Genomic DNA, 15,545 nt, shown 5'->3' on the forward strand with positions numbered 1-15,545 from the left:
AAAATGGCTCTTCAGCTTACCTTTTGCCTTTTACCAATTTATTGCAGACATCCTTGCATGTCAGTATGTACAGGTCTACTTTATTCTTTTGAATGGTGGCATAGTTTTCCCTGATGTGTACAATAGCATAGCTCATAGAACACTAAAATTCATTTTGGGGCTTTGTTTAGATTCTTGGGGGATTAGATTCCTAAATTTAAAAAGTGTATCCTAGAAACAGTTTTTGTTTCTGATTCGGCCCTTAAAACAAAATTATCATGTTACCTTGAATGGAGATAAACTTTTACAGAAGCTTATGTAAGAGAAAAGGGTAAGAGAGATGAATTCCTATCTGTCTTGAACTTCCACCGGGTGTTTTTTGGGGACTTCACTGCTTTTATTTCTGACTTAGAATAAATGGTTTATTTGCCTTGGTTTCATAGTAGTTGAGAACCCAGTGCTTGTAGAGATGTTCCCTGGCCTCACCCAGCCTTCTGAGTGAATTCTCATATGAATATGTTGGGAGACTGGCCTTGAACTGGCCACATGGTCATTTAGAACCAATACCAAGCCTGTTGTATTTATGGCCTGAAACATCCTTTCCTTGAATATGGACTTAGAAGCATTCCTTTCTTGAGACTGGGGGCATGGAGCCCTCACCTTCACAGTTGACCTTGGTGTGTTGCTAGGGTTGCTGACATTCTAGGGCATTTGTTGTGTTTGCAACATGTGCCTTGTGCTGTCTGCATCTTGCAGAGCCTCTCACATTTCGATGTATTAACAGGCGTCTTCATTAGCCCTCAGAAAAGAAGTTCCCTTGAAAGAGCAGGGTTTTTCTTTGTTTTGTTTCATGTTTATTTGTTATTGTTGTTTTAGATATTTTAATTAGAGCTCTGCAAGAGGTTTAGAACATGAGCTTATGAAGATAAACTTCATTTTCAAGGCAACACAGAACACAGGTAGTCCTGTAGTTAGGAAGGGCTCTGATTTTTTGGCAAGAGTTGAGGGTGCACAGTTTTCTGGTCTGTTCACACTGCTCCATGAACTCATATTTCTCCTCCTCTGGGTCGGAGAGTTCACCTTCTTGATGTCTAGTTTCATGCGGCTTCTTTCTAAAAGTAAGCATTTGCCCGGTGTGGTGGCTCACACCTGTAATCCCAGCGCGAGGTAGGAGGATCACTTAAGGTCAGGAGTTAGAGACCAGTCTGAGAAACATATTAAGACCCCATCTCTACAAAAACTAAAAAAATTAGCTGGATGTGGTGGTGGTGCCTGTAGTCCCAGCTCCTTGGAATGCTGAGGCAGGAGGATCACTTGAGCCCAGGAGTTTGAGGTTGCAGTGAGCTATGATGGTGCCACTGTACTCTAGCCTGGGCAACAGAGTGACACCCTGTCTCAGAGAAAAAAAAAAGTAAGCATTGTTGTTTGAGGTGATACATACCTTAATTACCCTGACTTGATTATCATACATTGTATGCCCATATCAGAACATGCCCATAAATATATATAAGTATTATGTACCCCTTAATAATTAAAAAATTAAAAAAATTATATAGAAATTAAAAATAATCAACTTACCATAAAAAAAAAAACAAACGAGCAGACCTTGGTTGAATCTTGATTCAAACAAAATGTAAAATGACATTTTTAGACAGTGGGGGAATTTGAATATGCATTTGGAATTATATATTGTTTAATTTTTTAGCAATCTTACTGGCATTGTTGTCAGGTAAGATTATGTCGTTTGAGATGAATACTGAAATTTTTAGGGGTGAAAGCATGATATCTGGAATTTGCTTTAAAATGCTTTGACAGAAAAGGTTATAAATGGAATAAGTATGTAAAATAAATGGTTTTGGTTGATGATTGTTGGCTGGAAGGTAAATACACACAGGGTCCGTGAATCTATTTTTATGCATATTTGGAAATTTTCATAATAAAAAGTTAAGAATAAAGGAGAAAAAAGTAAGCATTGTTGAGGTGCTTTGGGATTTTCACACCATTAAGGTCCATTTTGGTGGAGGTGTTGACAAATTTTGAGTGTTCTGTGTAAAGGAACTGTTGAGGACTTAGTGGTCCAGTCCCACATGACAAGCCACTGCTCAGTAGCTTTAGGGAAACCACTGCTTGCCTCCCTGTGGGCAGTGAGGGTGATCAGAGGGCCCCCAGCAGTGGCACGGAGCTGCAGTTTTCTTATGTTGGCTGTAGTGCCTTTTTTTTTTTTTTTTTAATTTAAAAGACAAGGTCTCACTTTGTTGCCCAGGCTGGAGTGCAGTGGTGTGATCATAGCTCACTGTAACTTCCAACTCCTGGGCTGAAGCCATCCTCCCACCTCAGCCTCCTGAGTAGCTGGGACTACAGCCACATGTTACCATGCTAATCTTTTAATTTTTTTTGTACAGAGGGGGGTCTCACTATGTTGCCTAGGCTGCTCTTGAACTCCTGGCTTCAAGTGATGTTCCCACCTCGGCCTCCCAAAGTGCTGGGATTACAGATGTGAGCCACCACGCCCGGCCTGTGGTGCTTTATATCATGGCTCAAGAGTTTTCAAATCACATCTTCAGGAGGGTACTATCTGGGCATTTTGAGAATTTCCCACTCTGGTGTCACCATTCTTATTACTACCACTTAGGTTTGTCATGGAAGAAAGAAACTTCCCCCCTTTTTTTTTCTTCTTAATTGCTGATTTAGCTGCTGCACACATCTGCTTGGATGCCTTCCCAGAATACCTCTCGGACTGGGAGTATCTCCTGGTTGCTTTGCTAAGACAGGCTCCCAGCTGTAGGGGACTTTTTTTTTTTTTTTAAGCCTTTTGGCTGTGGGGCTTCCCTCTTGATCGTGTCCGTGGCATTGGCATCCTCAGCTTCTGCTTAGTTTTCCCACCTGCCATCTTGCAAGATGGGAAATTTCTAAAAACAGCTGTTTTTTGGCACTCTGGTTGCCTCAGGACATTGATAGTCGGGTTCAATGACATTTTCACAGCCTTCTGTAGTAGTTCGATTGAGTATTACTGATGGGAGCTTGTAATTATTTCCTTGTCTGGATTTTCTTCTCAGGTACTTTGATACTTTGCAGTAAAATGCTTGTTAAGGGTATAGTTTTCATAGAAAAACCCAAACTTAGCATACAAATTAAGATATGATGGTAGATCTACCATCCAATATCTGTAATTCTGAAATACCCAGAGCTCTGAATAAGTTCAAGTTCTTCTGTTACTTGTTTAGCAGCAACACCTGACTTGAACTCAGTTTTGGGCAAAACCTGACCCGAGCTTTCTTAAGGTTCTTGATGGTCTTTATTCATCCCCTCGAGTGTGACTATCCATACATTGTGCTGCAAAATTACGAGTGCATTTGCTTATGAGGTGACATCCTCGACCCTATTGAGGGTGTTACATAATATAAAGTGTATATACTGCGTTTTCTTTCTAACGTGAAACATTCTGAATCTGGAAACATGTTTTGTTGCAAGACAAGGGGATCTTAGGTCTGTATGGGCACTGTAAAGTGCTGGCATTCCATTGTACCTATTGGCCACTTCTAGATCACTAAACCTTTGAAGTTTGGGGAAACCTACATATCGTGCTCTCCTGGCAGCTGCGCATTAATTTGAAATGCTAATGTAGCTTAATGGAAGATACATTTTGAGTCCATGAATTAAAACTATACATCCTATAGTATATCTCTCCTGGCTGCCTCTTCTCTCCAGCCCTGCCTCCATCTTCTCTTGTCTGCATTACTGTGATAACCTCCTAAGTATTCTCCCTGCCATCTGTCTGTCCCTCCCGCCAGGTCTTCCACATACTGCAGCCAAGTCATCCTGCTGTCAAAACCCTTCAAGATTCCCTGCTGCCCTCTGAATGAAGTCCAGACCCCTCCACGTGGCTTACCAGGCTTTTTGTGCATATGCCTCCAGCCTCATCACTTACCGTTTCTCTCTTTCTACCTTACATTCGTCCTGAGCTTCCTTTGGTTCTTTGACCTTGCCTGTGACCTTTTTGCATGCTCTTCACTCTTTCCCTTGCTATCTCCTATTTACTTCTCTGGGCTTGGATCAGATGTCACTTCTTCCAGAAAGCCCTCCTGGATCCTCTGCTTCTGGGACTGTGCCTTTCTGTTGCATGCTCATAGCACCCTGTACTCCCCTTCATGAGTGGGTGTTGGTCTCATTCATGAAGCTGCTGCTTCTATGAAGAAAGCAATTATGTCCCCTTTGCGCCTAGTAGAGCTTTACCAAGAAAATGCTTAAGAAATATTTATTAATGAGTGTATGATCCATAGAAATTGGATTTACATACAAATTTACTTATTGTGCTATAGAAATTGTATTATGTTAACAGTGGGAGTTTGGTTCTCTAAAGTATGTAATTCAAGATAGATCCAGTAAGGTTTTCAGAATTTGGACTGCAGTGCAAGGAAATTGAACTTGAGCTCTTTTGAATTTTGATGGTTAAAATTTCCCATTTGCAGTGACATATTAGTGAATGTGGCTTACCGTTTTCTGGTACATAGAAAATTGTAGCAAATTCCATTGTAACGTCTGGTTCTATAAAACAAGGCTAGTCCTGTATTCTGGCAGGCGACCCATGGGAACAGTCCTTTGTTGATCTGGTTCACGAAGAAATCTGTTCAATTCTGCGTAACAGATGCCTTTGTCAGTGTCCTTCCATGAAGGAGCTGATCTTTACAAAGTACACATTGTTTTGCAACCCACTACTTGTAGTATAGTATTTAAATTCTTTGTGAGAGTCTCTGTATTGGTGTTTTTCATACTGTGGTTCTCTTCAGGCTGCCCTTGCCGTGAACCTGCAATTGATGCATGACGTGAACCTGCAATTGATGCATGAACTTCCTTTCCTTGCTGTGACCTTACAGTGACTTCCCTATGTCCATTCCAAATGTTCTTCCCCAGTCGCATGTAGAGATGTGTTAAGGTATAGGCAGAGCTGCTATAACAAATAGACCCCAACATACAGTCTAGGCTGGTGGAGCAGCTCTGTTGTATGTGATAAATCAGGGACCCAGGTTCCTTCCATCTTGTGGCTCTCTCATTCCTTAGGTTGTTGTCCTCTTTTACATGGCTGAAGTTGGGCCATTTCATGTCTTTGTTCCAGCTGACTGGTTAGGAAAAAAGAGCAGAAATTCAGGGTGAGCAAATTCCTTTTACACAGAATGACATAGACATTGGACGCATCATTTTCTCTCACATTTTTTTGGCCAGAACTTTGTCATATGAGTGCACATTAGCTGCTAGGGAGACTGAGAAATTACCATCTAGCTGCATGGCTTTATATCCAGCTAAAATTCTTGTTACCATGGAAGAAGGGAAGAATGGATTTGGGGGGGACAGTTAATAGTCTGCCACAGAGGTGAAAATAGCTACTTTTGTAGGTGATAAAAGGTAGAGCCTGGGGTTTGAGGCCAGGCCCTGTGGCTCCGCCTTTTGTATTCTTACTCATTACATTATACTGCTGCATCCGTACTGCTGCTAGTAGCACCTGGTTCTGATATCCTGCTTGGGATTAGTTCTTCATATTTGCTCTGTTGCTTTCAACCCACACCTGTGCAGTTTTGTGGGCAGTGTTTTCTTCCTACATAGAGACTTTGGAGGTGGGCCGTTTCTAGAAATTGACCCCAGGGCCTGTATGAATATCAGCCTATCCTGCCATTGGGAATGGAGAGAGTTAATGAATACAACTTCATTGTTTACTTCAGTGAAATGTGGCAGCTTATGATAGTTTTGACAACGAGACATGTGCTGTTTTCATCTCTCTGCTAAGATTATCTGATTTTTCAAGCATATCTCAAAACTCATCAGGCGTGTTCACGTGTTGCCGCTTCTGAAGCCAGGGTTTGGAAGCCAGCTGCCCACCGGAAAGAGGCTGTGACTTAGAATATCGCTTGTTTTATTACCATTCCTTGTTTGGTCTCTCCAGAGTCTTTGGCCTTTTCAGCTTCAATTTTCTCATTGATGAAAGGAGATATTAATATCTCTTATTGACCTCACTTCAATTGCTGGGTGTGTTATTGCCTTAGGGAGGTTCTTTGAGTTCTCTGTGCTTTTGAAATAGTTGTTTTTTTCCTGATGTTTTGAAGCATATTTCAAGTGAGTGCATTTAGAGTTGTATTGTTTTAGGGACCACAATTTAATTACGTTGTCCTGGTTGCTTGGCCCCATCCTCAGAGTTTCTGATTCAGTAGGTTTGGGGTGTGGTCCAAGAATTTTCATTTCTAACTAGTTCCCAGGTGATGCTGTTGCTGCTGCTGCTGCTGGTGGTGGTCTAGGGACCTCATTTCGAGAACCATTGTCCTGTAGCTGTAGCTATAGTTAGTTTCTGGTTGTGGCTTCTTCTTTTTGTCCCTTCAGTAATAGTGTACACATGTGAAATCCCTTCCTTGCTCCCAGGAATGGTTCCTGTTGCTGGCTCTGGGTGCTTCATCATCTCATGGTTATTTTCCTCAAGCTAAGCTGCATCTTTGTAAATAGCCCCTTCATTCATTAATGTCCTCAATCACCTGGTTTCAGTGTGCTGTTTCCAGCCAACAAACCCTCTGGGTGATTCAGTACTCAATAAAGATTTTTTGAATAGATAGATGAATCAGGCTGGGATTCATATTTTCTGAGATAAAGGACCTTCTCTCTTTTTCCCTTGGTCACCTTGCCCTTCAAGAAGAGTAACATAGATTCTCTACCAGGGGCAACTCTGTTTAGAGGATCCCTCCCCTCCTACCCCATTCCAAAGGTCCGGAACACTGGGCAGAACAGATAATGATGCCAGTGACATGATTACATATTCACGGCACTTTCAGTATTGCTGAATGTGCAAGCGTTTCAAAGAAGCATTTCTAAGAGGTGGCTAGCACACCATGCTTCTAATGACGCCCTATGTGAATTGGAATAGAGTACAAAAGCACTATTAAATATTTACATTCCCTCACATATGCATGCACATGCTTGCAAGCATGTAGGTGGGTGAATGTGCCTACGTGTGCATGCATGCTCACACACGTTTGTCCTTCGTTTCAAATGCGACACAACGGATGGAATTGCCATCCTAGTACTTGGAGTATATGGATGCAAACACCAGCAGAGAAGCAGCCGCTCCTTCCAAACTGAACACATGTAAGATTTGCCCTTTAATTAGCATGTGCAGCTGCTGCCATCAGAAGGGTCTGTCTCTGTTGGCCTGAAAGTCTTTGCTTTAAAAGAGCAAGTCCATTATAGCTCCAAGCCAGGCTCGTCTGTCAGCTGCTGTGCTTTCTCTGCCATCAGCAGGGTTGCCACATTGTTTCGGGCTGTTTCACTCTAGGACTCTTCCCTCCTCCTGCCTCCCCGGCCTTTGATTACTGTGCCTTGGTGATCACCATTTGGGTGACCTGCAGCTGTTCATTGTGTGCAGGAAACATTTCCAGTCCTCGTAGGGATGGAGGATTGTTGCTTTGGTGCTGATGGACCAGTTATTTTCCAGCTCTTTGTTGTCAGTGATCTTGTCTTGATATGCAGAAAGGCTTTAGGTAGTCACTGAAAAAATATAAGCAGCAGAGGTGATGGCTCTATTAAAGCCAAGTTTCATTCAAGGTTACCTCTGCTGTAGAGACTTTTAATTCAGTTGGAGTGGGGAGCCATATTGGTTCTACAACCTCATCAGCAGTGGGTCCCAGTGCTGTGCTGGGCTAGCTGCATCAGGATCACCCCAGTAGCCCCTTAAAACTACAGATTCCTGGGCCCTGCCCATGGAGCTTGATCCATGAAATCTGGAGTCAGTCCCTGGAATCCTTATTTTTAAAATATTCCCTAAGTGGTTGGGATGGGAAGGAGACATACTTTACCCTTCTATAGTACTATTTATTTATTTATTTATCTATCTATCTATGTGAGATGCAGTCTCGCTCTATTGCCTGGGCTAGAGTGCAGTGGTGTCGTCATAGTTCACTGCAACCTCAAACTCTCAAGCTCAAGCGATCCTCCTCCCTCAGCCTCCCAAGTAGCTAGGACTATAAGCATGCACCAGCACACCCAGCTAATTTTTCTGCTTTTTGTAGAGATGGTGTCTCACTATGTTGCTCAGGCTGGTCTCAAACTCCTGACTTCAAGTGATCCACCGCCCTTGGCCTCCCATAATGCTAGGATTACAGATGTGAGCCACCATACTCAGCCTTGGTAGCATTTTATTTGTAGATTTTTTAAAATTTTTATTATATTTATTTTTAGTACTATATTTTTAACCGTCCAAAAGTGTTTTCTGAAAGTACTCAAGTCCTGGGTCTTTATTGTATCTTTAAGCTCAACAGCATGATGATTGATGAAGCCTGGGTTGGCCACACATATGCTGTCTTCCCCATGGGCTCCATTTGTACCAAAATGAGCAACTATACCCTGGTAGCATAGTTTGGGGATAACATCTTGGGATAGCCAAATTTACTCAGTAAATGTCCAAACTAAGTTCTCCTGATGGTGCACAGTTGGAATTCTCAGTATGGTAATCTGGAATTGTGTTGGTGGGTCAAGTTTGATTAGTTTCTTTAATAAGGGCCCAGTCTATTTAAAGATTTGTCATTTAGTGTGTCTATTTTGGCCTCATGTTGTGGCACATGCTGCTTAGCAGCTGTTGTAATTTCTGTTGCTTGTTTTCTCAATCAACCCTGGTTTTGAAGAAATGGAAAGTTGTTAAACTCTTAGAAAAGACTGATCTAGTTTGGGAGGGAATTTTCAGTTCAAGAAATTGGATCTTCTGAATTGAAGCAAAGAATACATGTCTTTTTGCCTTTTTAAGAGATTGTTGTTATTTTCTAAACTATTTTACTGGTCATACAAAGAGAATCTTCAGGAGTAGCTGCTAAGTACTAAATAGTGTTTAGTTTGTGAATTCTTAAAAGTTGCCAGTGGCTGCTATATATTTGGCTTTCTCAGCCTTAAACTTACAAGCCACAGATTTTTTTCCACATACTTAATAGAGCCATAGGAAATTTATAACTGCGGTGTGTCATCATAAATATGCATTGTTCTTATTTTAAGACATTTCAGTACTAAAAGTATAAGTACTTCTGTTATTATCTGTGAATTTCTTTCCTTTTTCTTTTTTTTGGATATTTAAGGGCTTTTTAATGGCAATATATATTTAAAACAGACATACACATTAGCATTCACCCACATACCCAGGGCCTCTGGAGAACCAGGTTGGGATGAGTGGGTGAGCTACAGGCAACCAGGTGGCTCCTGTGGGCTCTTCGAGGACTGGGATGAGTAGCTAATGTCTGCTGTGAACTTGGGGAAATAAAGTATGCATGTTAGGTGCGGCCCTTCTAAGTGTTATTGCTCTTCTTGTTAGTTCACAGATCATTTTTTTTCCCCCCAGCAATTACTGTGCAAATGCAACCTTACTCTTTACATGCAATCATACAGTATCTGGTTAAGTGCTGTGTGCAAGAAGCCATGTGAATGGAGTAGACTCCCAGGTTTTAGGGGGCCCTTGGGGAGGACGTGCAAGTCACTGACTTCGCCAGGGGTCTTTGGTTTGGGCTTGCCTGGGTGCTGGCCAGACTTCCCGGAGTTTTTACTGGATCAGCCTGGGGCCTTTAGGGCTGTGTGCAGATGCTCCACTTCTGACTTGTCTAGAGCTTTCTTCTAATTCTGGACTCAAAGCAAACAGGAGTTTGGAGGATGATGGTGAGAATTCACATCCCAGAGTTGGCTTTTGGAATGCAGTAGTTTGTGAGATTTAGTGTTTTTTTTTTTTAAAGAAGTATATTCAGATCTTGCCTTTTTTTTCCAGAAAGCATATGAGACAACTTAAAAGACATTTATAGCATGGCTAATAAAATGGGAAATCAGAGCAAAGGACGGGAGGACTCAGTAAGGGTTAACATGCTTGCAGCAATGGTCAAAATGGGTTGTAGCTTCTCGCCAGCCAGAGCAGAAAGGATTGTACAGCAAAGGGGGGAGAAGGATGGGAATTCGGGGGTCACTGAGGACCTCATGTTGGTGCCGGGCACTGTGCCAGACCCTCTGAGGACCTTGCCTTACTTAATCCTCATACAATGCTGCAAGGAGATTAGTCTCATCCCTGTTTTAAAGAGGATGAAACTGAAAGGCAGGGAGTGAAGTCACCAGCTGCAGCCTGAAGCCACCCAGGCTACCTGGCCTCAAGGCCATGTGTGTTGACTCAGGCATATCACACCTGGTTATCATCCAAAGGAGGAAGCATTTCAGTTCTTTGGGGTTGAAAAATATATGTATATATATATATATTTTTTTGCTAATCAAACATTTTACTTGAGGCTTTATATTCTTCAAGATTTTTTCCCTATATATGTACTAATATATGTAATAATTTGTTTTTTTCTCTCAAAAAAGGGGTTGTACTTTATTCTGTACAGGATGTCACTTTATATTATCATGGACAGCTTTCCATGGCAGTATGAATAGATGGAATCTGTTTGCTTTTAGTATCTGCGTCATATCCCATTGTTTAGATACATCATGTTTTAGCTTGTCGCCTGTTGGTGGATATTTGGGTGATTTCCAGGTTTTTTTTTCCCCTGTTATAAACAGTGCTGCAGTGAATCTATTTATCTTCAAACTATTGTAAATACCTGTAAAGTAAATTGTTAGAAGTAGAATTACTAGGTCAAAGGGTATATATTTACATTTAAATTTTTAATAGAGGCTGTCAGTTGCCTTCTACACCAACTGTAAGAGGAAAAGATTGTATTACATTTCTCGCACACATCCTATATTCTGCTGGGTGCTGAGAGGAATGCAAAAAGGATATAAGACAGTTTATTGCCCTCTAGGAATATCCATCTACTCTGTGTACGTAATCCTAGGGAATGTCTGGGGTGTAGATTTGGGTAGGTGGGGGAGTGGGTGGATTTAATTCAACTTTTCAAGCTTGCCTTGCAAACACTGTGCATGGTATCTGGGACTAGTCTTTCATTATATTGATTCTCCTGGGTAATGGATGTAATTTCCTTAGGGCAGGGACCTCATCCTACGTGACTTACGGTATGTCTTACACATCTTCGTTGCTTTGTGGAGACGTTGTAATTATAACACGTCACGCAGTATTTGAGGATCTAATTGAGGCATTCTCTATTTTGGGGTGTGTGAAGAATTAATAACTTTGGCATTCCATACAGGTCATGGAATATCAGCCTGGAGGGGACTTGCTGTCACTATTGAACAGATATGAGGACCAATTAGATGAAAATATGATTCAGTTTTACCTAGCCGAACTGATTTTGGCTGTTCACAGTGTTCATCAGATGGGATATGTACATCGGTAAGTAAGACTTTCAGTAGCACACTGAGGATTTTTCTGTATTGAGTAAGAGTTCGTGCATGGAAATCAGTGGATGAATGATTTTGGGATCAAAATAACACTCCATCCATTTTTTAGCTAATCTTACGTGTAACTGGCTGAAAGTAAACTTTCCAAAATGGCAGGCATTTCATGTTGGTTGCCGCTTCAGCAGTGCAATAGATGTAGAATTGTAATGTTCTCAAGTTTGCTAGTAAGATCTGTTAACGTAGCTAATAAGACTGGGAACCCTTGGATGGGTTCTTTGGATTATATGATAGAAGAACTGAATTTGATTTGCAGAAGGAAATGGCATACCACATAGTAGTGGAAGACCACGGAGTTATATTGCTAATTATGCCTGTTAGTAATTTATGAAGATGTTCCACAAAATCCTCAGTCGATAAATGTTTCTTCATGTCCTCATTCATCTGATGTTTTATGTATATCTGAGAATATTGTGGGAACACAGTGATGGCTAGAGGAGGAATCACAAAATCTGAAAGAATCTTAGCTTTTCCATTGGCTAGCCACATCACCTTGGGCAAATTTCCTAGCTTCTTCTGGCTTTAGCTTTCGTAATGTAAAATGTGTGTTTCTAGGAGGAAGAATCCATGTAATAATATGTATTTTTTTCCTTTGCTTTCTCTTTCTCCCTCCTCCCCTTCTTCCTTCCTTGCTTCTTTTTAATTAAATTTGTTTTGCAAAATGTATGCTTATCATTTATATCCATCAATAGAGGAGGTCAGTATAGCAGAATACATAAACCACGATTCTTGGCTGAATTGAGATTCTAGGTTAGCAATTGCTTGCTAATTGGCGTGGAGAAGACAACACTAATTCGTGGCCCTGATTTTCTTACAGAGACATCAAGCCTGAGAACATTCTCATTGACCGAACGGGACACATCAAGCTGGTGGATTTTGGATCAGCTGCTAAAATGAATTCAAACAAGATGGTAACAAAATGCAATAGGATAGCTTAATCGAGGTTATAGTAAAAAACATTCTGTGGCCCTTACAAGTTTGGGAAATACTGGGATAAAATAGTAAGCAACATTTTGGAGCCCTCATCTGCCAGTGTGTGACGCCTAGAGAGATAGAGATGGGGACATGCAACTATTTCCCAGACCATAGCATCCTTTTATGTACAGTACCTGTTAATACCCTATAAAACATTTTTAGGAACATTCTTATATAGTTTGGTTAAAAAGAAAGGAAAATGCTTATTTTGTTTCTCCCTTCATTTTTCTTGCCTGTTAAAGACTGTCTTCTGTTATCTTTTTTACTTTAAAATATTTTGATGAAATGTAACCTCGTTTATCTCAAATCCTCTATTTCCAATGCAGCAAAATTGAAATTAATAACTAGAGCATTTGAACCAAATATCCTTAAGTGTTAAGAACCAAGTGCTCAAAATGTCATTTTTAAGTCTTGGATCTTTGGTAAAAATTAAACTGCATTCCACATGCTAATTAGCATGGCAAGAGGGTAGCTGTTGAGCTCAAGAATGAGATACTTGAGGAAAAAAGATGACGAAGTAAAAAAAGATTAGAGTTGGAAAATCTTCTAATAAAGTTGGTATGTACTAAAATGTGACTTTTGAAGTCAGCTATGCAAAAAAGGATAGGTCTAAGAGAAAATCGACTTAGGTTTTAAGACTGATTTCACAACTGAGCCACTTGGTGACCTAGACAAAATCCTTAGGGACTTGGCCTTTTATTGTTTAGAATTTAGTAATTCTCTAGAAATTACTGATTCTATTTAAAATGCACAAATTAAGAGGTTAGAGAAGCTGCTGTTCAAAATGCCCCCTAACTCTGAGAGTTAAGTCTTTTATATAAAGGGACAATATGTAAAACTGCCTTTTTAAAAAAATTCCTTGGAGAAAGGTGGATATTATTAGGTTGATGTTAGGAAAAGGCTTGGTGTTACATTATCTCTTTGCATTCCAGCATCTGACCTGCCTGTTCTACAGACCTGAGACCAACTCGACATAATTTACTTGGTGTTCAGGCCTTGAGAAAACAGTCTTGGCTGGGCACTATAGCTCATGCCTGTAATCCTAGCACTCTGGGAGGCCTAGGCGGGGGATCACTTGAGCTCAGGAATTCAAGACCACCCTAAGCAAGAGCAAGACCCCTGTCTCTACCAAAATTAGAAAAAATTAACCAGGCATGGTGGCACATATCTGTAGTCCCAGCTCCTTGGGAGGCTGAGGCAGGAGGATCACTTGAGCCCAGGAGTTTGAGGTTGCAGTGAGCTACCATCGTAGCTGCCACTGTATTCTAGCCAGGGCAACAGAGTGAGACTGTCTCAAAAAAAACCCTCAAACCACAAAACAAACAAACAATCCTCCTCCCTCCCTTAAAAGACAGTTTCCCTATGTTATCCAAAGTCAAAGTTTCTCATCTGTTATTTTTTAAAGTTATATTCTTTAATCTATTCATTTGACCATTACATTAAGAATTAGATTATAGAATCAAAGCATTTTATGTTTTAAAAATTATGTACGATTCAGAAACAGACATGGAAACTTAGGTATTAAATTTAGTGTAGTAAAGCACAGGAAAAAAGTTAAAAATGCAAAGTTTTACCACCTAGGATTCAAAAACTTACACGTTACATTAGTGACAGTAAAAAACTCATGCATTTAGAAATAAATTGAAGCATAGGTACATAGTGTCACAATATAACCTCAGCACTGTTTGACATTTTGGTCTGGATAATTCTTTGTGGTGGGGAGCTGTCTTGTGTGTTATAGGATGTTTAGCTGCATCCCTGGCCTCTACCTACTAGATAACCATTAGCACCCTCCCCTTCAGTTGTGACAACCAAAAATGTCTGCAGACGTTGCCACCTGTCCCCTGGGGGGCAGAATCATCCCTGGTTGAGAATGCCTGCAGTAGATTGAGAACCATCAGAAAGCTAATCAATTAGAGCCAGCAAATGGGTTTGCAGTAAGAAAACCTACTCAGAAAACTAGATTAAGATCCAAAGTCGATGCTTGGTAAATAAGTGGGCATTAAGAGTCAGGCCCTTTCTCTGCATCTGGGGTCACTCTCTTCAGAGCCCTTGGTTGGCAGAGAGACAGGGCTCCTATTCATTTCAGGTTTCTATTTTTCGGTGCTTCAAACTGCCCTTTTCAGTTCTAATTGTAGCAACCTTCACTCCAGGCGGGGAGCCTCCCGGAGGCACTCAGGTTTAATGGCAGCTCAAGGCTCAACCCCTGATTATTTTGGTCAAGGAAACATGGAGCTCAGCAGTGCACACTTGAGAATGTTGCACCTCCTTTCCCCTCGTGCTTTTAGGGCCAGAACGTGACAAGCAGATCAGAAGGAATTTTTAGCATTGTGTTAAGTGCAAAGACCTTTTTATTATAGAAGAGCAATAATCTGCAATCTAGATCAAGTTAAGTGTGGATATAGAACTATAAATAATTTTTTGGTATTTTTGATTAATGGTGTTGGGTTAAACATGTTTCCGTTAAATAGAATGTTCTATAGGCCTAAAAGAAATTAGGTTCTAAATGTTTTCTGCACTCACAATATGCTATATATAAAATATCCACATTACATGAAATTACTGTATGTTATTTACCCAAAATCAGCCAGTCCTTTTTCCTACCGCCTCCCAAGTATTATCTTTGTATTTTGGACATTTTTGAATCTTAGGATCTTTTCAGTTTTCCATTGTCCGTTCCTTATTGCAAGTTTCATATTCAGAATGTTGTTTTGGAGTATTTTCCATTAGTAAACACAGGGGCCTAGTGACCATAGGCTCTTCTGTGTGACTTAGGTCATCCATGTCACGTTATTAGAATCTCAAAGAATGGCAAATAGCTAACAGCTCCAACCTATCTCATTTGGCTCTCATGAAAACAGTTGTACAGAGATTGTAAAGTGCATAGCCCTATTTAGCACTTGGAACCCCGTAAGAGACCTTTTTAGATTTCTGTAGGAGTGATGTTGAAGTCAAAATAAAAATGTAGTGGTGGTGAAGCTCTAAATTTAATGTTTTATTTGGGAAGAAAGAATTGTAATTTGGGGCATACACACAGGCCAGGTGGTCTTCGGTATGTCTAAAGAACAAAGAGAAGGTTAGAGGTTTTATAAAAAGGGAGAAATGTCATATATTGCTTCTTGAGAAAGTTCATTGGCACCAGTAAGGGTTTGGGGGGCTGACAAGCTCTGATTGGTGGGTGTCAGTGGTGGGCAAAATTAGTCCTAGAATTGCAGCAAGTTATCTCAGAAGCTATGGCTAAAACC

At 40.7% G+C, this 15,545-nt stretch overlaps 1 protein-coding gene across 1 annotated transcript in view; it reads left to right on the top strand.

The window, feature by feature from the left end:
- The window catches only part of CIT (citron rho-interacting serine/threonine kinase), a 159,415-nt gene that overhangs the window by 18,710 nt on the left and 125,160 nt on the right, over positions 1 to 15,545 (top strand). The window contains exons 6-7 of the mRNA XM_045534695.1: positions 11,118 to 11,260; positions 12,143 to 12,236. Of these exons, the coding sequence (XP_045390651.1) occupies positions 11,118 to 11,260; positions 12,143 to 12,236 (237 nt within the window). The remainder of the gene's footprint in view (positions 1 to 11,117; positions 11,261 to 12,142; positions 12,237 to 15,545) is intronic.

This window comes from Lemur catta, chromosome 21 (genome assembly GCF_020740605.2).
Source record: "Lemur catta isolate mLemCat1 chromosome 21, mLemCat1.pri, whole genome shotgun sequence".
NCBI classification, from domain to species: Eukaryota; Metazoa; Chordata; class Mammalia; order Primates; family Lemuridae; genus Lemur; species Lemur catta.